Here is a 26,707-nt window from a genome sequence, read left to right on the forward strand (position 1 = left end):
CGTAGTCAATATTTTGGTATGCTCATTTAATGTGAAATTCAACACATTTTGAGTTATTTCAAGCCTTTAGGATTGAATTTTATTGTAATTAATTCTTGGCATTTTTTTTTTTTTTTTTTTTACTGCATCGCATGATTCTCCTAAAATGTTTCAAAAATATTATTACAATATTTTACAATTCATATAATTTCATGACATGATCAAAACTGAACCAAATTTGTATGGACTCTGTATTATTATATTATATATGTAATACAATACTTTTATTAATGTAAACTAAGTTTATTAAAAATGAATTCTTATAGAACTAAAAATAGAATTTTATGTAATCTAATATCTACCATAATGCTTAAGTCCATACATATACATCAAAAAGTCATGCATCCATTGATCGCCTCATGTAATTGCAGGAATTTTGTTCTTAATGTTTATTCCTGTGGTCGCAGTGGTGTGCATATTTTGTACCCCCCAAAAAAACACATTTGTTCAGATTCCAATTATTGTAACCTCTTTTGACGTGCATCCAGTAAAATACAAATCCTCTGCTTTAGGAGAATATACGGCAAATTAAGTGACTGGTAAATGCCAAATAAGAGCTTCGATCGTCACGGGCAGGTGGGGAGACGTTTTTAATAATTCATCGTTATTGAACGCTCTCTGGCTTCCCTCTGTGATTCTCACGTTACTCACAATGATTCAGTTAGATCCCTTTGGTAAATTACAGTTGTTTTTTTTAAATTCAAAGACAGAATACTGGAATTGAAGGATTCTGTGAAGGGGCAAGTGGGGCAAGCGCCCCACCACATCCAGAAGGTGGCACTTTGAAGAAAAACGGCTCACAAAGTACTGATTTAGTCATTTGTAGAGTATTGATTGATTGATTGATTTTTTTTACATCCTTTCAGTGTTGTGTGGGGCAACAAGGCCCTCTGCCCCACATTGCTGATGAAACAGTAGATCATGCATAAAAGACATTTTTTGGTGTTGGTATTTTTGTAAATCTGGTTTACAAATTCCACCTAGCAACAAGTGACACCATAAATGTGTGACATCACTAGGAAAACAAATGGTTTACATTGTTGTGGCTGCTTCTTGTTATTGTTGCGACATTTCCTATTTAATCGCTCTCAACCAACTGAAAGAAAATAGAATGTATGAAGGTACAAAAACAAACCTGATTGTAGCAACGCATGATTCTGTGAAGGATCTAGTCGGGCAGTGCCCGCCAGATCCGGCAGGTTGCGCTTTTGTGTGGGAAATAAACTTGCAGAACAGTAATTCAATCAAACTCGCTGTGAATTTTGCTTGAGGAGTTTCAGTCTATATCCTGCCGCTATCTTTGTCCTTTTTCTGCCCAGTGGGGCAGTGAGGCCCTCTGCCCCAAGCTGCAGACAAAACCTATTTGCATATTCTGCCTAGCGACCCGTGACCGTGCAAATGTGTGACATCGCTACGAAAAACGATCTGAACATCATCAATGCACACGTGAGCTAGCCAGCAAGCTAAAATTTTGTTCTGTTGCAGTCTTCTATTTAATCACATGACTACAGTTAAAAGGTCAAGACAAGTACAGGTGATTTAAAGAAACTGTATACTGTATTTGGCGATAAAAGAACATATCTGCGTGTTGCAAAGTACAACTCTATGTAGGGGCAAGTGAAAATGTGCCCCGCCAGAGTCAGCGGGTGGAGCTGAAGTCGGGACTGAGTTTACTGGGTAATCGCAGAAATAAATGTTGGTTTGTTTTTTTTTTTGCATCTTTCGCACTTCTCCCTGTTCTTTCTTTTCTGTGATAAGCGTACATCTCGCTACCTAAAAGTTTTAGTTCAATTGGGAAGTTTGATGTACATTTAATGGTTGTCATATATATATCCACTGCATCTTCATTTAATCTGAGCATTTAGTTTGTAAGTCTTTATATTAAATGTGGCTACATTATTTTGCATGCCTGTACAGTTGAAGAGAACAAATCAGTTTCACCAGCTTCCTCTGGAGGTTTTACTACATCTGTGTAGTTTGGTAAATGTTCATATAAAACCATCACACAGACACACGGGATTATGTCGATGAGGTTTGCCAGCGGACAGTTTTAAAAGTTTAAAAGGTTGAAGATGTGCTTGGAGCAACATCGTAACAATCGAAGCTAATCAACGCTAAAGCGCTTCTCCCCTCAGATGCGTTTGCGCTCGTAAATGGCGGCTATGTTTTCTAACTGGAAGCGGGAGCCGGCAACAGTAATCCTTCTATCCGGGGCCGCATTTGAATTTAAAGCTGCGCAGCGGGATGTCAAAGGCAGCGAGTCGCTTCGCCCGACGCAGCTGCGAGGGAACGAGACGGCAGCTTTATTCGTTCAAGTGTGTGGAAATCTTTCACTCGGATCCAGACGCTTCTCGCTGCCAAGGTGAAAACCATTGTTCCCCACATGAAGAGCTATACTCTTGTAGAATAAACTCTTACCTGCTGTTTCTGAAACCTGTCTGGTCTTAGCAACTCAATCAGACTGAAGACGACCGAACGCTCTGATAAAACTCCCCAGGACCACTAAACCTCGCTACCGGCTCGCTCCAAGGCCTGAATCCCATCTGGGAGATTACCGCCGCAATCAACGGACAAGACTCAGAAGCTCTCGTATCATCGGTTGCTCAGGTTCGAACATCTAACACCACAGGAACTAAGTAGCTGCTTCTATCTCTTAGAAAGATGGAATAATTCTAATTCATTTTCCTAAAGTGAAACGTTGACTTTGGATTGAAAGACTGCAGTATTGATTCTGGTAATAGTCCAGCTCGAGACCAAATTTGGGATTCTGATTCTGGTAATAGTCCAGCTCGAGACCAAATTTGGGAACGAGTGACTGGTTCTTATCGCTGGTTGTTTATATACTGTACTTGCTTCGCAGAGAAGTAAATGATAAATTGCTTTCATCTCACTGATCTCAGTTTCTTGGCACACCAGGTGTTGAAATGACATTAGGGCTTAGGGGTTAGCCTTTACCCGGTTATTTTGGCATCGGATCTTAAAATAGTGTCACAATACTAACTTTTCATTTCAAATGCGGCAGGCCGTAAGGCCTTGGCCGCGGACCAAACGATGGCAGCATTCCGACCTAAAACCAAGCATAAATTGGGACCTGTTCTTCCAGATCGACTGGCCGACTTTGAGTCGATTAAAAACATTTGTCGTCGTCTTCAATTAAAGCTATCCAACAGAACGCAAGGAAGACACCTCGGAGAGAAGCTTCGCTTATAAGCGACTATCTGCCTCAACTGAGCGAGAGTGATAGATGATAAAGCGATTGGGGGGACGGTGATCACAAAATTCCAGACAGATGGAAGAGTATGAAAAGTGGGACCAAGCCACAGCAAGTTCTTCGTCACATCTTTAGGAGTTGGGAGTTCAAGCACGGTGGGAAAAAAAAAAACCAAAAACTTGTCTTTATTCTCAGGACACGGCAAACATCGGCGTACATTCCTCACCCGCCGAGTCGACTCTTTTCCAGCGCAAACAACCCCCAAACCTCAAACCATCCCAAGTATGCTGCGCAGTCGCGTCCTGAGGGTTTACACCAGAGCGCGGCGGTGCGCGGTTTCCGTTACGCACTCCGTAGTCAATAGAGTGCTTTCACAGAAACCAAAGAGGACGGGGATACAAAAATGATGCAAACATCTGAAAGAAAAAAAATCATCATGTTTTCTCCTGGACGATAGGGGACTCGACACCTGCGGGAGGAACAAGTCTTAAGGGTGCATTTCTTGACTTCGACTTCCATTACCGCGAGTCAATCGGACTCGGAGGACGACTCGTGCTTGTGCTTCTTCTTGCGCTGCTTCTTCTTTTTCTTCTTCTTGCCCTTCTTTTTCTTCCTCTTCTTGCCGCTGTCCGAGTCGGAGGACGAGGACGAGGACGAGGACGAGGACGTGGTGTCCTGGAGAAGCTGCTGCAGCTGCTGGATCCTGGAGAGGAGGCCAGGTCAGAGAATCAGGCACAACATCATCGGCGACGCTTCCTTTGTCCGAGCTGCAGCTGTGATCGCAGCGTAGACGCGAGTCAGTCTTGAAAAGTTTTGGCCCGAGGACGTGTTGATTCATGAGCATGAGACGAGTTCTAACCACTAAGTGGAAGATTAACACAAATCAGAAATGGAATCTCTTGCGTTTTATTGGATGTCGTGGCTAAAACGCCAGTGTCAACATCACCTCGCGACTGCTTAACTAAAAAAAAAAAAAAGCGGTGGCAAAATGTGTTCTACCAAACGGTTCCTACTGAAACAACAATGTAGAGCACAGGCTAATAGGCTAGCTAATACTATTGATGAGCCCCATGTGAAGGTGGTTTGTTTGTGTTGACTAAGTCCCTGTAGAGTGAAGAAAACGTGTCTTGCAAAGTTGACACCGAGAAGTGTTGTTAACAACCCTGTCAAATTTGAATGAGGAAAAAAATATATAGACAATAAAGTACACAAAATGGATACTACTTTGTCTAGCATCGTTTTTTAAATGCCTAGACATAACGACATGTTTGATCCAGGAAAATATATATCTGCGCTTTCTGGAATATATCCCACCGGGTCATCGCGGGGCTGTACTACACCGCGACAACGAGGCGCTCTAAAGTGGCCACGCTAGCCCGACGCCCTGGACCACTTGCTGGTTGTCAAGTTGAACTTAAAAAAATATATAGCTGCCTTTCTCTGCATGAAGTGCATGCACTTGCAGGCAACATTGAGGTGTTCACGTTCTTATATAGTGGGGGAGGGGCGACCGATGTGCATCACTAGGCCCTGTTTTAGCATTTGAAAAATTCACTTTTTACACGGTCTTTAAGGAAAATCAGTCGTCTCTCGCTTGGCCACAAGCTCCCAGGCGGTCATGGTAACTAACGCCGTACTCGGTATTGGCCCCGGAGTAGAGGGAGCGTGGTAAGCAGGCGCACAGGACAGACAAACTAACACGAAAGAAAAGACATTTATAAAAAAAAAAAAGACAAGAAAAAGAAAACGAGTGTAAAATGTGTCACTTGTGCTTATTTTAATTTATGTGATCAATAAGGTTTGTCTCAATAATATATCAGAATATTGTAATATCTAGCGATGTTGTTTTTGATGCATGACATAGAAAGATAGAAAAGTAAAATTTTGCAACCTCTCCAAAGCAAAAGTAGCAACATTTGTGTTTTTGGGCAGATTTAAGGTGTATGAATCATTTTACAGCTAATTAAGGCCTTTGTTTCGGAAACTTTAAGATCTGCTGACACTCTGTAATAATAATCACATTCAGGGGGAATTATGTAATAATACGATGAGGCAACTGGAACGAGAAAACACGTTTTGACTGCTCCGAACTCAAGTCATCATTCACATTTGTGCATTTTTTGCTCCACACAATATTTCTCCATGTTGACAACATTGTACACGCACATTTTTCCGAACCACACCACAAAATCAATTGGTTCTTGCTCATTTTTATGGGAATAGTGTGGCTAATCCGACTCAGAAAAAATTACAATGAAATTATATCCATACCAAAGGGGACCTAATTATTATTTTTTTTTTAAAAAGCAAAAAAGCAGTTAATTACTGGTTCAAAATGTGACTTGGAAGGGGAGCTTGGACTCGGTTTCCTCTCCTTACAGAGAAGACGTCAAATGTTGAATGTGCGCACGTACACACGAGAGGCTTCAAAAGGTGACCTTTGGGTGACCTTTTTGTAATGTATGCAAACTCACACCAGTCTGCTGCTGCTCTTGCTGTCGCTGCCACCACACAAACGCAGAATATTACTTGCATTAACACTCATTTACCTGCTTTCTTTCTCGTTTCTTTCGTTTTCCCGAATCAGGTCGTACATGGGGTCTTCGTGGGCCTGCGAGGGAAACAGGAAGTTGTCAAAATGGACGCCAAAGAGACAAGATATAGCAGGCGGGAAATGGCCTCTTACGATGCATTTACACCCCCCCCCCCCCTTTTTTTTTTGCCGTCACTCAGCATTTTCCCGGTTGGAGGGGGGGGGGGGGGATGACAGTTGCATTTATGGTAATGACTGCAGAGGCTGAGTGCTCCATTGTCCCCTTAGGTTACATTAGATAGACCAGCCGACATTATTATTATTTTTTTTTATAAATACACACGCTGCACTCACCACGCGGAACTGCTCCAGTTTCTGGTTGCCTTTGATGAAAAACGGACACTCCCGGTCTCCCGTGCGATGGCCGTAGCGTTTGCACCTCCAGCCTGCCGCAAAAAACAAAACATGCAAATATCAGTGACTAATAATTGGCTAAGCAATCGTTTGATTAATCACATCTTTTTATGGCCTTTTTAAAAACGGGGCATATTGAGGAAAATTAATAGCCGCTTGCCTTGGTGCAACACCCTAGATCCGCCCCTTGGTCGCCACGGTAACAAAAGCGAGCAGGAGTTCAGAACACGAATACAAATTTCGCTACTAATTATGAATTTTCCCCAGACGTTTTCCCCAGAAGCGGATCAAGCAAATGTAGCCAAGTGACATCCCCTTAAAAATATATATTAAAAAAAAAAAAAAACATTATTCTGCTCATCACAACATTGGAAACAGGAGTTCAAAACAAAAAAAACTCGGGGGATGAATGACAGCCAAATGTCAACAATACTAAGCATGGTTATTTTTATGACGACACTAGAAAAAGGAGGTCAGAGCGTTAACAATTTATTAAAATACAAACTGATGGACTAATTGAGCAGTAATTTCCCAAATTGTGGATCAAAGCAACTGAGCCAAATTCCGTCCATCTAAAATAAAGTTCTTTGAAAAACTGCATGAGTCTGCTGACAGTGGAAAGATAAGTTCAGAACATTCACTTTCATCTGTCTGATTAAAAAAATACAAATAAAAATGTATTTATTGTTATTCCCCCCCCATGGTAGATCAAAGAGATTTTGCCCAAGTTCATTGAGCGTAACCGCCAAAATGCGTTGAAAGTGACCTCCGTTTTGAGGCCATCTCCCTGGAATTTGACAAACTGAAGAAATTCTGAGGCTCTCCGATGAGCGTGCGAGAGAGAATATGAGTCACGGTGGACATTTGTTGCACGTCGGCGCTGACAGTTGGAGAACAATGAAGATCCCAGCTGTACGTTTGTTTTGTTTTGTTTTCCCAGGCACCCGCCACGTCGCAGACGGCCAAACGTTACCCCGCTTTCCATTTTTTCGCCGAGTGGTGCTATGTGGCTAACGGAACGTTGCGTTCGCCACTCGGCTGTGTTCAGAATGAATCAAGCACATTCAAAGTCATGTTAAACGGGAGTCAGCACGCACCTGCTGTTTGAAGTGCCCCTTATTAGCCCCAAATAAAGTTGTTCTTTTAGGCTTTTCCTGACTTTTTTAAATTAGTTTTCGAGCAGAAGCCTGAAGGTTTTGTGCTAACACTAATAGCTATTTCCAACGGTTTGTGATTCCGTCTACCTTGTCAAAGGCTCCAGTTGTGTAACTAAAGATTTCGAGCCCACTATTTGTAAACAAAATGCAATTTTCCATAATATGACCTGTTGTAGACAAAAGTGTTTTCGATCCAGACGCTACGGGGCATAGTTGCGGGATATCTGGGGACGGCACTTACACTGCATCACCTTCACCTCCTTGCCCAGCGGCATCCACAGGCCCTTCGTGGGCGCGTTGGCCAGGAAGCTGCGCGCGTCCTCATTTCCCGGTTCGGCAGGAATGCAGTCCTCGGGTTTCTCCTCGTGCTCCTGTCAATCAAAGTTAGAGGGGATGAGTCAACTCAACGACCACCAACATGTTTTAAATAGACTTTACACCGATTTGATCGTGCTGATCGGTATCGGCCGATATTTAGCATTTTATGCTGATCGGCTTTAATGTCATAATTCGCCGATTCGCTCCGCAAGACATTTACTCCACGGCGGCGCGTGCACAGTATATTTGAATCCAAAAGCTCGTTTACTTTTAGCCTTGTCGCGTGTCTTTTGACGTAGTACTGTAAATATCTGACGGCCAAAGAAGTTATTTAAAAAAATAATAATAATAAAAAATAAAAACATTGGCGGTGTGGGACAGACAACACGTTTGAGAGAAGCAACACGTAATGCCCGGATCAGACTACAAGACAAATTTCCAGCGATTTCCAACCTTTATGGAGCCAAGGCACATATTTTACAATTGAAAAATCTCACGGCACACCAACAAACAAAAATGTCACAAAAAGTGGATACATTAATGACTGTATTTACTTCCTGCCATCTAATAGAAGACCATTCATTTGTGTCTGTCACTATGCCAGGAACAAAGATACATTATTTATTGCAAATATAATTTTTTGAGCAATTAACTTCTACAAGTATATAGAGTAAATGAACAGGCCATTTAAATAGACACATTCCTCCATCTTGTGATCGGTTATCGTTTTTTTAAACTTGCTAATCGGTCCCAAAAATCCTGATCGTGTAAAGCCTAGTTTTAAAGTCACTTTTCTGGCCATATGAGGTAAACCATGAGAGTGAAGTTACCTTAATGTATCCAGGTGGAGGTTTTTCATAGCTAGAAGAAGAGAAAACGTGTTAATTGCATACTTACTTTGCAAAACCAGTTCCAACGTTATAAGTCAGGCAGGGCGAGTCGACCATTTTATCAGTTAATTGTAGTCTATTTGTCAGGTTAAAAAAAATTACAAATCGATTTAGTGGCTTCTGTACATCTCCGCTGACATGCATAACTTACACTAACAGCGTGGTTGCCGACAAAGTGGAGCTACAGTAGTTTACACGACACGTGATGTCACTTGAAATAAATAGTGTCAGGCGTGTCCTAAATCTCATTTAACATGAGCTTGAACGTGATTGGTTCATTTTGACCAGAGCCACACCCCAGTTATTAGAGGGTGTGCACACTTGTGCAACCGCATTCTCTCAGTTTTGTTTTTTTTAACTTCCCTCTCTAAAAGAGTAATTTTTATCCAATGTAGTTGTACAGGTTATGTGTCGCATTATAGTGGGAATCGTTTTGAAATTACTTACCGGAGTTTCATTTTGTTACATCACAAAAATCTGGGAGTCCAACAGGGGTGTGTAGACATTTTATATATAGAATATGTGATTTAAAACCGCAATTAGTTGACACATTTTAGTATTTGACAAAAGGGACGCTTGTTTCCCAGACGAATCACTTATTATATATATAAAATCATTCTTTTTGTGGATGTTGATTTTCGTTAAGACACTTGCTGTAAAAATTAAAAATAAAGATGTAAAGCAAATCACAGAAGGGGAGGAAAAACAAAGAGACATTTTTATTTATTTTTTAAGGCCATATGGCCCAGCCCTGGTTAAGCTTGAATAAATTCAACAAATAAGGTTAGCACTCACAAAGTCTCGATGTGTTTGAGGTTTTGTACTTGTTGGTTGAGTCTCTTCATCTGACTTTTAAGCTTCTCGTCGTCCTCCTTGGACGTCGTCTTGTGTCGTTTGTGCTCGCGCCGGTCGTCTTTCTCCTTCGATCTCTTCCTACTCGACATTTTGTGGCAACGGTTGTTAAACACACACTAATAATAATAATAATGCCGGATAAATTCGTTTAAAGCTACTTTAGGTAAAGTATTCGGGAGTAACGGTGGCTAGGCTAATGCGGAGCTAGCATTGCGGTGATGTTGTGTTGGACTTCCGGTGCGAGGAGCAGAGCTGCGTTCTGTAAGTCCAACGCCCTCAGCAGGAGGCGGGCAAGCACTGCATCAGCGCATAGTAAAATTGTGCCCATCTAATTTTTTATTACAAATATAAACGAAAACAATACATATACTATCTTATAACGTGTACACATATTTGTGTCTCTATCATTAATTTGAAGACGAAAAAAGTGATAAATAGCAGTTTCACTTTATGAAAAGTTTTTATTTCATAGCGACGTGACATAGAAATCAAAATTAGGTATTAAAGCATGATACAATGTTAAGATAACTAGGCGGGAAAGGCAGTATTAAAAAAAAAAGCACAACACTTTATAGATAGTAATGTCAAAATATAAAAAAAAAATAACCACAAATGTTATTACCTTGTAAATATATTGTAAACATTTTGTCTGCAACAAAAAGCCATTTAGTAAACTAATTTGAATTGTCATGGGACAGCAAAACATACGTGTGTAAATCAAAATATAAAGCCATAGGGAAAAAAAACATTGATACACAAGTTACCTTATCAAAACGTTTTGATCCTTAATTAAAAAAAATTCATATAAAGAAAAAATAAAATGCACATACCTATGCAGTCAGCACATATGGCCAACAACTAAATACTGTATTATCAAATTACATTTAAATTGTTTTTTTTTTTTTTTTGCTTCACTGTAAAAAACAACTGAATTTTGTAAAGAAAATGAGACTAAGATTATCAACAGCTAACTTTTTCAAAGCAAATCATATTGTTTGTACATTTCTTAAAAAAGTTCAAATATTGATAAATTAGCATATCCAGCCACACCAAACGACATCACCGTGGCGTTGATCAATACCGATCAATCGCTCAAATATTCCACATGCAGCAGTGTAGCAGAAATCGTAATTGAAGGAATTTTCACATGAAAACCTCAACAAAAGCATCTCTTGGTCACTTTGAGGTTCGCGGCGGTGATGTTGCAAGATCCCAGCCTGAGGGGGCGCTGTAGCACCTCAGGAACCAAAAGTAGCTTCCCTCCCTTCCTTCCTTAAGTGTAAACAGCTTTGTTAACAAAAAGAAAAGAAGAAGAGGCGACTCAGAGTGAGGAGAGGAAGTCCTTCAAGCTTCCCTTCTTGCCATCCGGCTTGTCCTCGCGCAACAGGAGCTTGCTAAGACGCTGGACCACCCAATTCTTGCCCTTGGAGGGGGTCTTGGTGGCGGAAGGGGTGGAGGAGGACGAGGAGATCGAGCCGGGCGTGCCGGAGGACGTGGACGACCTGGCGAATGGAGGAAGAGGAGTTCAGATCCCCTGTTGTCTGGTGGCGATTGTTGTGCTTTAGCTGGACTGGCTGACCTGGGGGTGCGGGGGGCGGTCTTGTCCTTGCCGGGGGTCTTGGCGGGCGTGCTCGCGGCGGCCGACCTGTTGGCCGATGAAGGCGTCTTGTGCTTGCCGCCGCTGCCCGGGGTGTGGAAGGTGGACAACAACTCCCGGTTCAGTCCTTTGTGTCTGGATGTCTTGCTGCAGGTGTGGCAGGTGGCCATCTACGGATTGGAGAACACACACACGACACAGTTGTAAAAAAAAAAATTTAAAAAAATAAATAAAGAAAGAAAAGAAAAGAAAAGAAATTGGCCCCGGACAGCAGCTTTGCTGATTGACAGGAAACTGGGTGGACATGTCTATCATAACAGGACGCACAAGTATCAGTATTTAAAAGAGCAGGTATTGATAATTTTTGGATCTTATTTCTGTACTGGATTGAGGAAAGGTATTGCTTCTAGTGCATCAATATGGAGATAGTCACAAATGCATGTGCTAATAATTCCCGAAAAAGGTACAGATTTTTGAAACTATTTCAATGATTTTGAGGTTGAAAAAAAGATGACACGATGCTATTTTTCCAAACATTCTGCCACGCCCCATTGTGTTGAAAGCAACTGCTGCCGTCTCTCCGCATCTATTTATCTAAATACGAGAGGCCGTAACAGCTGTGCGAACGAGCGCTGCCTAAAAAGGCACAAGCAAATGAACGCACCACTTTTCCAGGAAGACAAAAGCGGCAGTAAACAAAATGTTTTTAGATGCCTTTTGCGTTCGTTGTGACTCATTTCAGACCCGCGGGACACAGCAAACCCAATAATGAGCCTCCAAACAGCCGAGCTGCTGAGGAATGTTCCACAGCGGAGCCCGGGAAGTGATTCATTTAGCAGCTGAGCGTCTCTCGTAGCTTCTTGGTACCATTATGAAAGCAGAGTTACAGCCAGGGGCGGGATGCACTTGAACTGAAGCCAATGAGAGGACGAGGAGGGGCCGTCGCCATGCGGCGGCGGGGTCTATTCGGGGCTACGGATGCAAAAATGTTGGGAGGTGTGGATGTCCACTTTTTCCGGGTGAACTCTACAAACCTCGTATAAAAACTGCATAAAACTGACACGCACAAAAAGAAACACCCGAAACATTTGCAATCTGTTCATCCAGCGAGTGGCCTTCCACACTCCAGATCAGGATCTCATTTGCAGCAGATCCTTATTTTATGGCCGCCTGCCTGGAATTAACTCTCAGCAGCAGATAAAGCGAAGATCATTTAGGAGACAATCGCAGCATCCGTAATGAGCCAACCCCCAGGCTGCGGGATAAAACTTGCTGAGATGCTGCAGTACACAAAGTTGAACCTTAGCCTCATCTGCATGTGCCGTCAAATCCAGACAAAAAGCGACTTCCGGAGTGAAAGGGGGTCAGACCGCAGGACGACAGCCGACGAGGTGTAAAAACTCACCGACACGAAGGCAGCCATTTGACGACAGGTGACGCTCCGCAGTAGCGTTTACTACGCCGGAGAGCGCAGGTCCAGCTTTATAGCCACCCGGCCGCCCGGCCCGCCCATCTGTCCACGAGGGGGGTGCGGCCCCGACCCCAGGAACGACCGACCGCGGGATTTATTGGTGGCAGAACGCTGCTCACTGCGGCCACTCATCCAGTGACGTGTAAACACAAAAGTCCTTGGAAACCACACAGATCAATTCAAACTGAAAATGGACTTGCACTTCCGAGCAGGATTTTATATATATATATATATATATATATATATATTTATAAAAAAAAAAAAAAAAAAAGCAACTTAACTGATAACCACAAAACTTCAATCCTTTAAAGCAAGGGGGGTTGGGCAACCAATGGCCTGTGGGTCATAGGTGGCCCAGCAGAGCTTTTGATCTGCTACCACCGCATTTTATTACCATGGGGGGGAGGGGCACCTATAAATGTCTTGAGGGCGGGACCTTTATCACACACATGACGTTTCGCCAAGATCGGACCTTGTGTTGAGTTATTCGAGTTTCGCGTTTCATGGAGAGTCGTCAAAGTTCATCGCTATACTCCGCTCACATGTAGTGAGCAAAACACCAAGGTCTGGCAATTTACTTGCACGTATGTCTACTATAAATGGTTCAAATTAGGTCGCAATCGGACAAAAATTCTAGATTGAAATGGAAACGGTCAAAATGACCATGAATGTCTCCCAAAGTCCATCCTGCTGACGACTTACTTGGGAGCAATCAGACAAAATCTCTCGGACGAGTTCGTCTTTGAAGGAACCCTGGAGATGACTTCAAAATGAGCTAGGGAGCGGAGCCATATACATTGGACTAAACAATCTAAGTAAACTAACTATTGTCTTCTTACAGTTGAAAGGGAACAAGGAATACATTTGGTGCCGATCTGAGTTAGACTTGGTGGAGGTCTGCGCTCTCCTGCTAAATGTTGTAGTTTTCTGTCATTTTAGCGAACAAAAAAAACATTCCAACCTTCCGACATGAAAACCGAATCCAACTTTAACGTTTAACTTTACAGCGATAAAAAACAAAATATTTGCAGCTCCTAAGGAGGCGTTCAAGTGATCTCCCGTCAAACTGAGCCTTGGCGAAGCTCAGCTGGGCTCTGATTGCAATCGCTTCGTTTCTAAAAAAAAAAAAAAAAAAAAAAAAAAAAGACGCTGTAAGGACTCCAAATGGCACAGCAGCTGTTGAAACAGATAAGGCCGGAAGAGTTTTTGAAATAAAGTGACAGCAGCAATCTGGCTGCAGATTACCAGACCATTTATACGCGTTGCGCAGGAGCTTGTCTTTAGCCACAAACGTGTTCGACCAATTTTTAATTAACCGACCGACGAGACTTTCCGAATTCAAACCGCAGGCAAAAGCATCGCCAACAATGAGAAAACTGAGTTCAAATTTCCAACTAGCCGTAGCACGCCAAATGTGACGTTTTAAGCTAGCTCCTTCAGGCATCTCGGGTTTGGTTCTCTTCCTAACTGGGGTGAGAGATCACTTTTCAGGGGGTGCGAAAATTGGGATTTGGCAATTTTGCAACCTTTGCTCAAATCTTCCAGAAATCTTCAAATGAGATGTTACTTTGAAGGGCAAATTACAAACTCCCACAAGTTCGATATTTTATGCCCACACGTTTAAGATCCCCCCCCCCCCAAAAGATAAGCTTCCTAGCACACGCCCGTTAGTAGCTAACTTCCGAGAATTCCGAAGAATCTGCATGTGAAGCCACAAAATGACACACGTGCACACACACACACAGATTTACAACCGTAAATCAAATAGACCGCCGGAGCCTTTGGCCTATTCATAACGCCGCCTTCCTTGTCTTTCAGCCTGTGCAGCGGGAGGTCAGCGAGGGTCGATTCATTTAACCTCGGAAGGACGATAGCACCCGGGAGACGGCCCGAGCCCAGTGACGGACTGAGGTGCAGATGAGGGCCTTACCCCGGAGGCGACGCTTTCAAAGCGTGACCCGTTAAGCGGTCACCCGACCCGATATCGATACGTGTCGGATCGATACGACCGCGAGTTTACCCAACCGCCATCAAACTCTCAAACCAATCTTCTCGAAAAAGATCACTTCAATGTTTTTTCCCCAACGAGATCTGATCCAATACGCTTACGGCAGCAGGATTTATAATGCGCGTTTGAAAGCAACTAAACAACTTTGGAACCCATTTTTTGTTGGAGAGTAACAAAAGTTAAACTAAAGCCATTTAGACAACAGGAATTTATTTTGGTTTAATTCTGTGCTGGGGGATTGGATCCAACATTGATCCAAGAACAAAAGAGTAACTCAATTCTGTCTTTGCATCTTAGAGACGAGCGAAGAATCCAGAATTTAGTTACTTTGTTTTAATGAAATGTATTTATAAGGCTATTTTCTAGCTTCATGGCAGCTGACGGGAAATGTGATTATCTGACAGATGTTTTAACGCTTGATACGAGTATCTCCATTGGTTGCCACGACTGCCCTTCAAATTAAATACGTCCTCGCCACTTCACTTTGTTTTGAAGACGAGCGTTGATTTGAAAAAGCAGAAGTTACTTGGTTTTAAGAAACCAGGTGCATTTAGCCGGTTTCTTTCTGGTTCACGGAGGACTCCGCCATTTGCAGTCTTGAGCACGGAGAACTGGAGTTAGAGTTAGACAGAGACGTGACGGCGACGTGGCCGCTTTAGAGCGCCTCGTTGTCACAGCGTGGAAGAGATGCTAGACGAAGTAGCATCCATTTTTCCAGGTCGTAGTATTGGTATTTGATTGACAGTTGAGCGGGCGTGGTTCAGCAAATACGCCCACAGCGTTGGAGAGTGGCGAGAAAACCTTCGTGTTTCACAATTTTGAAGCCATATGTGATATTCTCGGCGATATTCTTAAGCATTCAAATTAGGCAGCGTTGTTAAGACTCTTCTCTGTTGTGTGTCAAATTTACAAAACATTTATTTTTCATGTTATATGGACTTGAAAATCCATTCCTCCAATGCGCCGTGGGACTTGTTTGCGTTGGTTTTGCGTACTTCTGGAGGTCACGGCACAGCGCAGCACAGTATCAAGAGCGTGGAAGCGATACCAGGAGACGGGTCATGACGCCTGGAGCAACAAACCAGGATTAAGACCGCTCTATCTGCTCCTTCACTTGAACACACAGTTTCTGCAAAACTGCTACTTCAGAAGACCTGAAACTGATCAACCTGACTTTCACAAAGAACCCAGGCCTGTTAACCAGCTGATCTTTGAAAACGCCGACTGGTGTCGTGTTAGCATCCGGACGGGAGTACTAACGAGGATCCACCGGCACGTGCGGCTCTCTCAGGAATATCATTCCATTAGCGCGCCTCATGTTGTCAGGATCAGTTACTGTCGGGCATGTGCCATAAATCGTCGCTCCGCCGGTGCCAACGGTTAACCTTCCGTCACGAATCGCCAAGTTCCCCGGCTGACTCTTATTAGCGGCGTAGGAGGCGAAGCTTCAGCTCGGTCCAGAGAGTGACGATGTTTGCTTATGCTTACTGGATCCCCCCCCCCCCAATGGTGACTCAGCCAGCTGGCACCAACTTGACAGGAATAGTTTGCAGACACAAACACACACGTGAGGACAGATGAGACTCTTCATTAGTAACCATTCAAATGAAAAAAACACGACAAAACCACCTCTGTCGTTGTTCTACATTCCCTTCCACCGTTGTTCCCGGAGACGAAGCATCAGTTGGGCGCCTCGCGCCTCGTTCTCGTAAAGTCGCGAGACCGACAAATCAGACGGCAAGTCGAAAGGCGGAAGCGCTGCGGTCAACTGTTACGGAATACGAGGGAAATGAGAAAATGGCTGGTGGCGAAACAGCGGAGGCATAAATTGTTCCTTGAGGTTGACATCACCTCACGAAGGAAATGACCCTTTCCAGGAAGCATTTTTCAACCACTTAATATTGCCCCCGCCTCCCCGGGGAAGAAAATAAACACGTTCTTCTCCATTTATGGTCTCGGCCTCTCACTCGCTTTCTCCAATTCAGCTAACGAGCTACTACGAGATAATCTGACCGGCAACCTCGCAGAGGAAGGCGGAATTACATCACAGGCGCCGAATGATATGTACCCTGAGCGGCCCGAGCGCCCACGCGAGACATTTACACCTCGCGGCCTACCTTCGTACTGGTCCACACCGGTTTGGAGTTGCTTGAACATAGGTATGTATATCTACGCTATAAACAGAGTATGTGTTGCGTTAAAGTGGAAAGTGTGTGTTGTGACCATGACAAAAGATGACACAGTTCATGATGTGAATGAGGAACGCTATCTAAGAAAGCCAAAGACGTTCAACTTGAGCCATGCGGTGAGTCAAGCGTCTCTCGCAGCTCGTTTCTTAGTATCGGTAAATGAAGGATTATTTTGCCATCAGAAGCCCGTCCTCAGTCTTCTTTTATACTTTGAGGTCACACAAAAGCAAAACAATAAGCATCAAAGTCACTGTTCTGCCTGACCTTTTCACAAAAGCTTGTTTTTCTCCGCTTTTTGTTGGGAAACCAGTGTCTTTTGGTGAAACCATGTTCCGTTGCGGATTACGAAAGAACAGAAAAAGCTAGAAACAAACTTCTTTTTTTTCTTCTTTTGGCAGGTTAGGCGCTTACATTGACACAGAACCCAATATTCTGTTGGTCTTGCGAGATCAGTCAAAATGCTGTAAAACATTGAGCCCACAACGCTTTGGAGATCCAGCGCAGTTAGACGAGGGCCGACTTGCTGGCAGGGCGTGGCTGGCGGTCGAAAGAGGCTAAAAATGGCCCCCGAGAGGAGAGGTATTAGTTTACGAGCAAGTCACGTGACGAAAACACTCGCATCTCTGTGTTGACAAATGAGAGCGTTGTGGGCTCACAGCCTGAGCGCAAAAAAAAGAGTCTAAGTACTACAATTGTGGGCCGTGAATTATGGTGAGGATCTGAAACACTAACAACCTGTTCAGTGAGGAAGCAATAACGACTGTTAATCAATTTCACCTGCCATTTGTAAGGGACAGATTGAGAGTGCAAGAGGGACCAGAAGACCAAATCCCGCAGCCAAGGCAATTCAGTGAAGCGGGAAGTCAAAAGCCAAAACAGCACGATGACATCAGCAACAGCGTTTCCACCTCGGCACCTGAAGGCTCACCAGGGCAGACGCCGACGTCCAGAAGCGCCGCAGCAGGCGTTTCTGCACCAGGCCGAGCGCACAACCCCCGGCTCGCCGCCGCAGGAGCCGCCGCAGCCTGGCGGACGGCCGGCGTTTGGCTCGCAGGCGCACCCGGTGGTTTTCGGGCCGCAGCCACTGGAAGCAGTACTGGCACACTGATGTTTTGTCCAACGCAGCGGATTCTGGATTCTTTATGTCTGAAAAAGGGGGCGTTCAAAAGTGTAGCAACTGGCAGGCGACAATTCCATGATATAATGTTAGCCATTAGCAGTAAACGGCGTGCCGCTCTTTGAGGCAACAGTCATGATTATCACTTGGACGAGGCACTTGAGCGACACGTCGCTGGCGAGCGCTGCGGATTTCGCTTGGCACGAGTCAGCGTGCGTGTTACATCGCCGCCAAGACAGCTGGTGGGTTTATTGAGGTTTACCAACACTGACAAGGTCCCGTTTGCGAGCGCAGTCTGTTCTTTACGGCCGCAGAGCACCAAACGATGAAACGTACATTGATGTAAACGGGCCAAAAATCCTCACGCGTGAACCGTCGACTTACCGAGGCCTGCGAAATGCTGCTCGCTGTGGGAGAAAAGGAGGGAAAAAGACGCAAATTAGACACGAGCACAACATTCTACTGCCCGAGCACTTTCACAACGATTATGTGGTTTGCAAAGACGACGGACGCACAGAAGCAAAACGCGACAGATTGAGCTGGAAGAAAGCATTCTCCAACTATGCATCCCATTTCTGCCGTGTTTTTTTTTTTAACCCAAATCTTTGGACACCCCCCCTTTACGCACTCTTTCCTCCCCGCTCGGCGCCATCGTGCCAATTACATTCTATGCTGGTTTTGTGTGAGTCTGCACTAACATTAGTCTGTGTGGAAAAATGATCACCGCAACGGTTTGAGGCGGAGATTATGCGTCGCCTTTTGTGTAATCGAATTACTCGAGTTATTTGCATAATCTTTGGTTGGTTGGGACAGCACTTTTGAACTAAACGTCATCTAAGTTGGGTGCAGCTTAACACACTTAATGAGGCAACTTTTAGTCTGATGTCAAAGATTGCAGATTGGTTCAGCTCGATTTACGTTTCCAGCGGTTGAAAGTTGCCAAAGGTACCAAAATAATGCAATTGCATTGTTAAAAAAGTCAAATAAATAAAAATCATAAAATAAAAAATACACAGTTAGCTGGACTTCAAATCAGCATTTAAGCTACAAGCGCAAAGGTTTGTCACCAGTTTTAGTGGCGACACTTGGATACAAGTGTCTAAAATGAGTGGAAGCCAACTTGAACTCTGCCAAACAATACATGACAACCCACCAAAATATCTCACGAGCCTCAACTGGCCATATGAGCCTCCGCTTTCAGAGCGCCAGCAATGACATACTTGGGCTCTCATTGAAGTCAGCCACCGCTAAGTCTGCCTAAATTTAGCTACGGCCTTGAATCAATGAAGGGATTTTCTTTTTTTTTTTTTTTTTAATTGGGCTGCACGGGCAATCGGGAGGTCTGGATGTTGTTTGGGGTCGGATTTAATCTGGCGGCGGCGGCGTCTCCCAGCAGGCGTTTGTTGATGCGCTCCAGCCTGAAGGTGAAACATAACACGGGAAATACCAGGACAGAGGAAGATTGGCAACTCATTTTCCATCGCGCATCCGTCAAATCGGACCCACTCGGCCAATTTAATCAACGGCGGCTGGATTAAAATGGCAGTTTATTTACAGTTCAAGCCTTAAATAAAAAAAATTCTAAAGTGTGAATGAAAAGTTGAGCCGGCGCTTCAGCGAATTTCAATGACATTGGAACAAAAGCAATTTGGATCACCCTCGAACTACTTTATCTGTTAAGTTTTGGGTTCTATGGTGAGTGCTCAAACGACACCATTCTCAGCCCACATGCTATGGCCAAAATTAATATTTGGCAATGTTGCTTTGCTCATCCATCAATGATTTGTGCTTTAAATTTGGTGTAATAACAAAAAAATCTCTCGGGTGAGTTCCTTTTTCAAGGACCTCTATGATATCATAGACAAATCTGCCAGGTTTCATATTGCTACGTGAAAATGGCTCCGGGGGCTGAATTTTCAAAAACTTGAGTTATTTGCATTTCGGGTTTTTATGGAGCATCATCAGACTTCGCCACCATGCTCGCCCACTAGAAATGGCCAAAAAAGTCAAACGTTGCAGAATTTCCTGTGGCTTGTCTGTCTTGTATACGAGGTTCCAATTAGGTGGCAATTGGGAAAAAAATCTCGAGGAAAATGTAAACGTTGAAGGCCTCCTAGAAATGAGCCAAATGAGCCTAAAATGCCTGACTTCCTGTGTGTGTTTTCAGGCACGGACTCCTGAGAGTTCCCCCCCCGCCCCACTCGTGATAAACAGGGAAATGTCAGTTATTAACACACATCTTCCTTGGTGGAGGTAACATCTGTGAAAGGACTGCTGCTTCCAGGCCAGCATCTTGAAGAATTTTGTTTCCAGTGAGTCGACCGCTCGTAAACGAGCACGTTCGTATTTACATATTTGTCATGCAACTCCTTTTAAGTGCATGTTTAGTCGGGAGAGATGTTATCGGCAGAGTGCTGAAAGACGGCGCTGTTGGCGGAAGGTCGCGTCCAACTTTTCCAGGATGGGAAGAATCACCGCACATTTCCCGCCAGCATACTTTTTTGGGGGGCAGATTTATTATAACAAAGTATGCGTGGCAGCGATTGGCCACAATCATTGGGCGGCCCTCATGTCAATTGGGCTAGCAGCAAAAATGGAACAGGCCTCCAAAAATGTATCATTATTATTCGATTATTTTTTTTCACTGCCAAATATTGAATTTGATTTATTACACGTATTAGTCACCGAACGAAACATTTCTAATATTATTACGCCAAAATGTATTTTCAGAAAGACTTGTTTTAATGAATGTGCTTTTCTGTGACGTCACAACTAAGGCTGCTATACACGGATTGGCCACTCGGAGGCGCGAGAAACAAGCACGGAAAAACACGCGCTTTACTTGTTTATTTAGCTGTGGTGTCTTTACACCATCCCAACCAAAAGCAATGCCACTGACGGTCGTGAGGGTGAATTGTCGACGCGGTAAATGTTGAGAAATTGTCATTTTCTTACAGGAAAAATCGGGATTCCTCAGGACAGCTTTCTTGAAACAGCAGGGACGCGTTTAGCCGAAACGCGTCCGACAATTCCTTGTCATCCGAGCTCATTTTCCCACACGTAAACTCCTTTGGTGTGTTTCCGTGTTGGTCGTTTTCATAAATAAGCACAATTAAACCAAACGAGTGAGGTATGTAGCCAATTATTTCCGCATAGTGGGCGTAGACGTGTGGAAACAGAGAACTAAGCTAATGCTGACCGGAGAGGCACGTTCGGTCGCGAGGCAGTGACGTCAAAGGAGCGCGGTGAATAATGGGAAACTGAGTCCGAACCACTCCCAAATGTCTTTTATGATTAAAAATCAACAAAGGACCGCTAGTTCAATCACAAGTAATCAGCCTATTTGATCTCCAAACGGTATATATAATTTAATAAGTGTGAATAAATACATTTAATTGACCCTGTAAGAGCGGTAACACAACTCAAGGTGTCGCTCTAACGTATCCAAACTCACGGCGGACTCCCGATGACACACTGCGGGGAGGAAAAATGTGTCATCGGCTATTTTGAGGCAGCACTTTGGAGAAGGAGGAAGGTGAACCGTGCCGATGTGCGTGCCAGAACACAAGCAAGTCAACCGCAAAGGCCCCGCTTGTGAGCTCAACCGACCGCGACGGAAAATAGTTGCTAAACCAGAACAACTCTTTTTGGGGAATGGAGTTTGGTCCGCAGTTGTAACAACACTAACAGCCGCTGTCTGGCTTCATAAGAACTCGAACCGGTTCCAGAACATCTGCAGACAAAAGGTATGTTGTTGAAGATCCCATCTGTCTCATTGCCTGTTGTTGATCATTATGTTGTCATAACGTTAAACTAACCACAATATTAGTGACAGACATAGCTTGATCACCAAATATTTCGATTCACACAGTCAGAGTTGTTCATTTTTCGAACCATATGTTTATTGTTATGTGTGTATCTTGCAGTGGTCCACAATGAGGGTTGTTCCTGATATTTTGACCCGCTCGTGTAGGTCATCTAAATATCTGAAATATCTTTATAACAGTGTAAAACAAAGGCCATTTTTTTTCTCTCCGAGTTTTGACCTTTTAGATGTACCAGTGTGCCTAATATTGTGGCAAATTAGTGTATCTAATGTGTGTGTGTGTGTGTGGTTCTATTAAATCACCCGAGCAGCACAAACTGATGATGATGGGAGTCAAGCGCTCTCTCCACTTTATTGCAGAGTAAATCTCCCCGTTATCAGTTGCTGTCAGGTTTCCAGCGTGCGTGTGTGTGTGTGTGTGTGTGTGTGGGTGTAGTCCACTGATAAACAGATTTCCCCTGAAGACAAATTTCTTACAGAAGATGAGTTCAGCCCCACCCGTCAGCGTGTGAAATCTTGTGTGGAAATGGGAAAATGCCCTTCCCCGGAATAAGCTAGTTTTGATGATGTCATACAAGATGCAGCACACCCTACGTCCCGGTAGGATCAGCACCAAAAAGGCCCACCGCAACCTTTTCCTGAAATGCAACAAGCGCCCGCCAAATTAAGGCAGTTTCACTTAGCAGCATGAAAGTTGGTAAGCATTTCTATCTCGAGTAGAAGCACAAAAATAGTCTCTCGAAATCATGCCGGAAAATACACCGGTCGTCTCTTACTTTGGTTTGAAGTGGCCATTTTAGGGTCAGTTTGACCATTTCCAGTTGCCATGTTGGAAAGGTTCATTGTCATTTAGTGACATGAAATTTGGTAGGCGAGTCAATCGTGAGTAGATCTACAAAATAAGTCATAAGAAGCCGTGGGCGAAAATGTTCATTTTCTATTTAGCCGATTTCCATTTTTAATGCAGTGACCGAAGCGGACACGATGGAGACGCGTGATGTCATCCTCCTGCGGGGCTTCGCACATTTCGCTCACTCACGCTGACACGCTGCACAAAGTGTGATCGCTCCCGCGTGGCTTGATGACTCAAAGCGGTAAGGTCAGAGATACTTTTTACTCCTTGGTTATGGAAGCGCCTTAGTTTCATTTTCAGACTATTTCACTCCTTGCATTTCTGTTTTCCAGTACCATCAATCATCCGCAAAGAGCAAGGTCACAGCATTAGTGTGGGGGAAAAAGAAAAAAAAAAAAAGTCAAATATTGTGCAGGATGGAGCTTCTCTTAACTGTCTGAGAGAAGATAAATAAGAGAATTAAGAATCATTTGTACTATTTGGAGGACGAGCTGTTAAATTTTGATGGAGGTCAGAGTTACTGGATGTTATCATTGACCTCGACTTTTGGATATTTTATATCATATTATTTTATGATGACACCATGTGCCGTGCAAATCCAATGAGAAAAACTGAAATTGTGTCGTCCATCTGCCTCGTATAAGTGCTCTGAATCTGTTAGCAAAGGGGCAAACTCTGTAGTTTGTTTTTGAAGGACCGCAGGAAGTGGCCAAAATGACCCTGCAATGGCTGCTTCAAAACAAAATGGCAGACTTGCCGCGTGTGCCTTGAGACACTTTTGTTGGTCGACTCATCACAGACATGGCTACCAAATTTCATATTGCTAAGTCAAACTGGCTTCGGGGGGGGCTGAATTTTCCCAAAATGCCGCGATGTTTGTCGCTCCCGAACTCTTATTCTCACCAGGATCCAAATGTCGATTTCTTTGCACGCTCTGACTTAAACGATCCGAATGAAGCTTCACCCACTTTTGTGTTCACTTCAGGACGACTGCAGCAGCATTCAGAACGACAGAGAACAAAGCGGCTTATTCACAGACTCACACGGGCTCTTCTATCACTAAGGGAATAATAAGTAAGGAGCCCAATAAGCCGGGAATATATATATATATATATATATATATATATATATATTTAAAAAAATATGCGTATTTCAGCAACCGCAGTGGAGTTCAAGTGAATGCGTCCCTCTGCTTGTCTGTGTAGAATTTCTTCTGCTCCCTTTGTCCTTCACCTCCTCCGATGTGGTCCGAGTTGTCCTCAATGGACGTTGGACTTACCTTAGCAAGCCGCAATAGTACAGAGCGGACAGTCGGGGGCCAATAAACCACCAAAAAGGTTGTTTTGTGTGTGGATGTTACAACGTTTGTAACCAAACACTTTGCTACAGTCCTCATTTGTTACTGTCTTAGGGTTTCCATTTTTGGCATTTTCTCTCGAGACCATTTTCATCATTAACCTTCTTCTTGAGGCAATTTGGGCCACAGAAGCATTTTTGTTCTTTTTTTTTTGTGTGCAGGCTTTCTTCCTAAACGAGGCTTGCTTTCGCCTTCGCGCCAGTGATGAATGAGGTGTCAGCGTCCTTTAACGCACCCCATTAGTTGAGTTTTCCCGCGGAAATATATCGGATCCGTAGTCGTTCATCCTCGTCAATGTTGAGATTTGTTTTGGGTGGTACAGAAGCTGCTGGATCTTCTTCAATTTTGAATCATTTATTACTCACGTCCACATCCCGTAGCGAAAATAGACGACGCGTCATAAACACTTTTCATCAAAAAACACAGACACAGAAAGACTGCCATTTTGGTTTGAAGAGGTCATCGTAGGGTCATTTTGACCATTTCCAGGCTTCCTTTCAAGACAATTACCCTAATTTATCGTCTATAATGCGCCACCCCCTCCACCTAAAACCAACTGTCAAAAGTCAATAGTGCGCATTATACATGGGTATAGGGGGGAAAGGGACGTTTAAATTTTATAAATGCATGCGGCCATCTAGAGGTTATGAAAATACTGTACACTTTCATTCTCATATGCCACCGCCCCCTAGAGGTTATGAAAAAGGTGTAGCTTACACTTTCATTCTAATATGACAGGGGTACATATGACTGCATATATGTACAATTGTGCTCATAAGTTTACATACCCAGGCAGAATTTGTGAAGTATCGTTTTTTATTATTATTATTTTTTTAAAAACACGATTGATGACTGAAAAACAACCCTCATTAATTTCTTTCTGGTTATGTTTTGTTTAATGATAATGCTTTTCTGAAATGCTTGTCAGTTTAATTTGAATCCCATTAAAATTAAAATTTAATGTTTCGCCTGGTCTTTCATGTTTTCTTTAAAGAATTGTACACATCTTACAAATTCTGCCTGGGTAATCAAACATGAGCACAACTGTGTGTTTTCTCATTTACTAAATAAAAGTAGGGCTGTGGATTTCAAAATAAGAGCAAGTAAATAAAAAGAAAGTATTGTGTCCAAATAAATTGAACTTCAATATAATTATTTGAAAAAATAAAATACAGATACTTCATGTTTTGATCACATGGGTAGAAGCAAAGTCATGCATTGTAAACATGCATTATACATAGGGTGAAGGGTTTTCCAGAATTTTGAGGTCAACTTTGGGGGTGCGTATTATACACGGGTGCACATTATACACGAGAAATTACGGCACTCACTATTACGCACAAAACTCTAATAACGCACTGCCAAAAGATAAAGATGAATTGTAATGAACTTGTTCTGTTTTTCTTCTCTTTTTTTTTTTTTTTTTTTTTTTTGCTTTGCAGGGCCTCAGCCGTCACCGTCTCGGGCTGAAGGCGACCCGTTGGCCGGGCCGGGGGCTGCAACACAGGACACGGGTCGCGCCTGCCGTCCCCGCTCGTGTCTTGTGTTGCAGCCAGCGGATCGGCCAGTCTGCATTGCCTCCACTTGCTTCTCCATTGACATCAACATGTCAATCAAAACCAAATTCAGATGTAGTGGAAACTCCATTCATTCCAGTTTCATAAATAAGTGCTATAAATAAGCCTCGAGTCTTCTTAGTTATGACTGCGGTGGTCATCTTCCTCACAAGGTCAACGGTGACTCTTTTAAACGCTAAACCAGCCTTCAAATTCCATTCTGAGGAAGATGTTAGACGTAAATGCTGTGCAAGAGTTGAAGTGGAGATGAGTTGCAGCGCGACCCGCTCACCTCCGACTGTCGCTCCGCTACAGCTCAACGACTCCGCTCGTCGCTTTGGACAGCCGTGGCGCCATTTTCGCTGGTCAACGTGAAATTTGGCGGACAGGTCTATCATGACGGGACGCGCCAAGATGTCTCAAAGACCAATCCCCGAAATTGAACAGAAAGGCAGCCGTTTTGGTTTGAAGTATCCATTTTGGATACATTTCAGGTACTTTGATGAGCTCCAACAAATTAGCCTGAATCGGAAGCGGGGAAACTAGACAGACGGGCAACACTAAATGGAAAGTTTTCTTGCCTGCAATTAACAGGAAGTTGAAGAGCGTCAAAATGGGATGATTATTTGGAGGATTCTCCATGAATATGGGGCCGTATTAAATGTGTCCACCTCTTTTTATAACCTCTGCGGCCTATTGCTGGATTACTTCCAATGCATCATCGTGCGCCAAAGTCACTGTTCTGCTTGACATGTTTCTTTTCACGAAAAGCTCGTTTTCTCCGCCTTTTGGTCAGAAACCGGTGTTTTTTTGTTGAAACCAACCCATGTTGTACTGCTGATGACCAAAAACTAGAAACCAACTTTTTGCGAATGTGCTCTTTCTTTTGGTAGGTTCGGTGTCACCGAGCACAACATTCTGTGGGTCTTCGAAATGTTGTAGAACGGCTGGCAATATGAGAACTCTGCTTTCTGGAAATGAATGCGTTAACTGTTGGTCATCATAGCGTGTAATCACCCTAGCAACGCTGTCTTGGCCTAATGATGACGCGCTTGTGAATAAAGCCACTAGATGGTGCTCTCTGCTGCTTTTTTCTGACTCAAATGAACTGGAACGAACACACACCCACATTACACCCGAGGACGGCCTGAGCAACAACAAAGGCGCAAGAAACCTGTGTAAGAACCCTTCAAGGCCTTCTTTTGGCACTGGACGCCTCGAGGAATGAGGTCAGTGCTGAGGAGGAGGAGGAGGAGAATGAAAGAAAACCTTGGCCGCAGACCAAACAGCGCAGGTGTCCGCCTGGCAACAACAGG

The 26,707-nt window shown here is 43.6% G+C and overlaps 2 protein-coding genes and 1 long non-coding RNA gene across 8 annotated transcripts; 1 reads left to right on the plus strand and 2 right to left on the minus strand.

Annotated features, from left to right (window-relative positions):
- Positions 1-714: 714 nt before the first annotated feature.
- On the minus strand, positions 715-9,648 carry rp9 (RP9 pre-mRNA splicing factor). Of its 3 annotated transcripts, none has more exons than XM_061664932.1 (7): positions 9,358-9,648; positions 8,503-8,533; positions 7,596-7,725; positions 6,138-6,229; positions 5,800-5,861; positions 3,773-3,953; positions 715-3,666 (listed from the first exon to the last, which is right to left on the minus strand). In XM_061664932.1, exons 1-6 carry the CDS (start codon positions 9,504-9,506, stop codon positions 3,779-3,781), a joined length of 639 nt encoding a protein of 212 aa, XP_061520916.1. In that variant the 5' UTR covers positions 9,507-9,648; the 3' UTR covers positions 715-3,666; positions 3,773-3,778. The 3 variants fall into 3 exon arrangements, with proteins under 3 accessions (XP_061520916.1, XP_061520914.1, XP_061520915.1); XM_061664930.1 differs by having other exon boundaries at positions 3,773-4,023; XM_061664931.1 differs by having other exon boundaries at positions 715-3,953.
- Positions 9,649-9,899: 251 nt separating this feature from the next.
- c20h18orf21 (chromosome 20 C18orf21 homolog) lies at positions 9,900-21,162 on the minus strand. Of its 2 annotated transcripts, XM_061664460.1 has the most exons (5): positions 20,755-21,160; positions 18,184-18,206; positions 17,611-17,828; positions 10,997-11,184; positions 9,900-10,919 (listed from the first exon to the last, which is right to left on the minus strand). In XM_061664460.1, exons 1-5 carry the CDS (start codon positions 20,847-20,849, stop codon positions 10,739-10,741), a joined length of 705 nt encoding a protein of 234 aa, XP_061520444.1. In that variant the 5' UTR covers positions 20,850-21,160; the 3' UTR covers positions 9,900-10,738. The 2 variants fall into 2 exon arrangements, with proteins under 2 accessions (XP_061520444.1, XP_061520443.1); XM_061664459.1 differs by having other exon boundaries at positions 9,900-11,184; positions 20,755-21,162.
- On the plus strand, positions 16,323-26,462 carry LOC133395501 (uncharacterized). 3 transcript variants are annotated; one of them, XR_009767245.1, is made up of 6 exons: positions 16,323-16,652; positions 17,474-18,041; positions 19,967-21,545; positions 22,593-22,719; positions 22,811-23,552; positions 26,285-26,462. It is a non-coding gene; the product is annotated as an uncharacterized LOC133395501 (long non-coding RNA). The 3 variants fall into 3 exon arrangements; XR_009767243.1 differs by lacking the exon at positions 26,285-26,462 and having other exon boundaries at positions 22,811-25,211; XR_009767244.1 differs by lacking the exons at positions 17,474-18,041; positions 26,285-26,462 and having other exon boundaries at positions 22,811-25,211.
- The last annotated feature ends 245 nt before the right edge of the window (positions 26,463-26,707 follow it).

The sequence above is a fragment of the Phycodurus eques genome, chromosome 20, assembly GCF_024500275.1.
Source record: "Phycodurus eques isolate BA_2022a chromosome 20, UOR_Pequ_1.1, whole genome shotgun sequence".
Classification (NCBI taxonomy): Eukaryota; Metazoa; Chordata; class Actinopteri; order Syngnathiformes; family Syngnathidae; genus Phycodurus; species Phycodurus eques.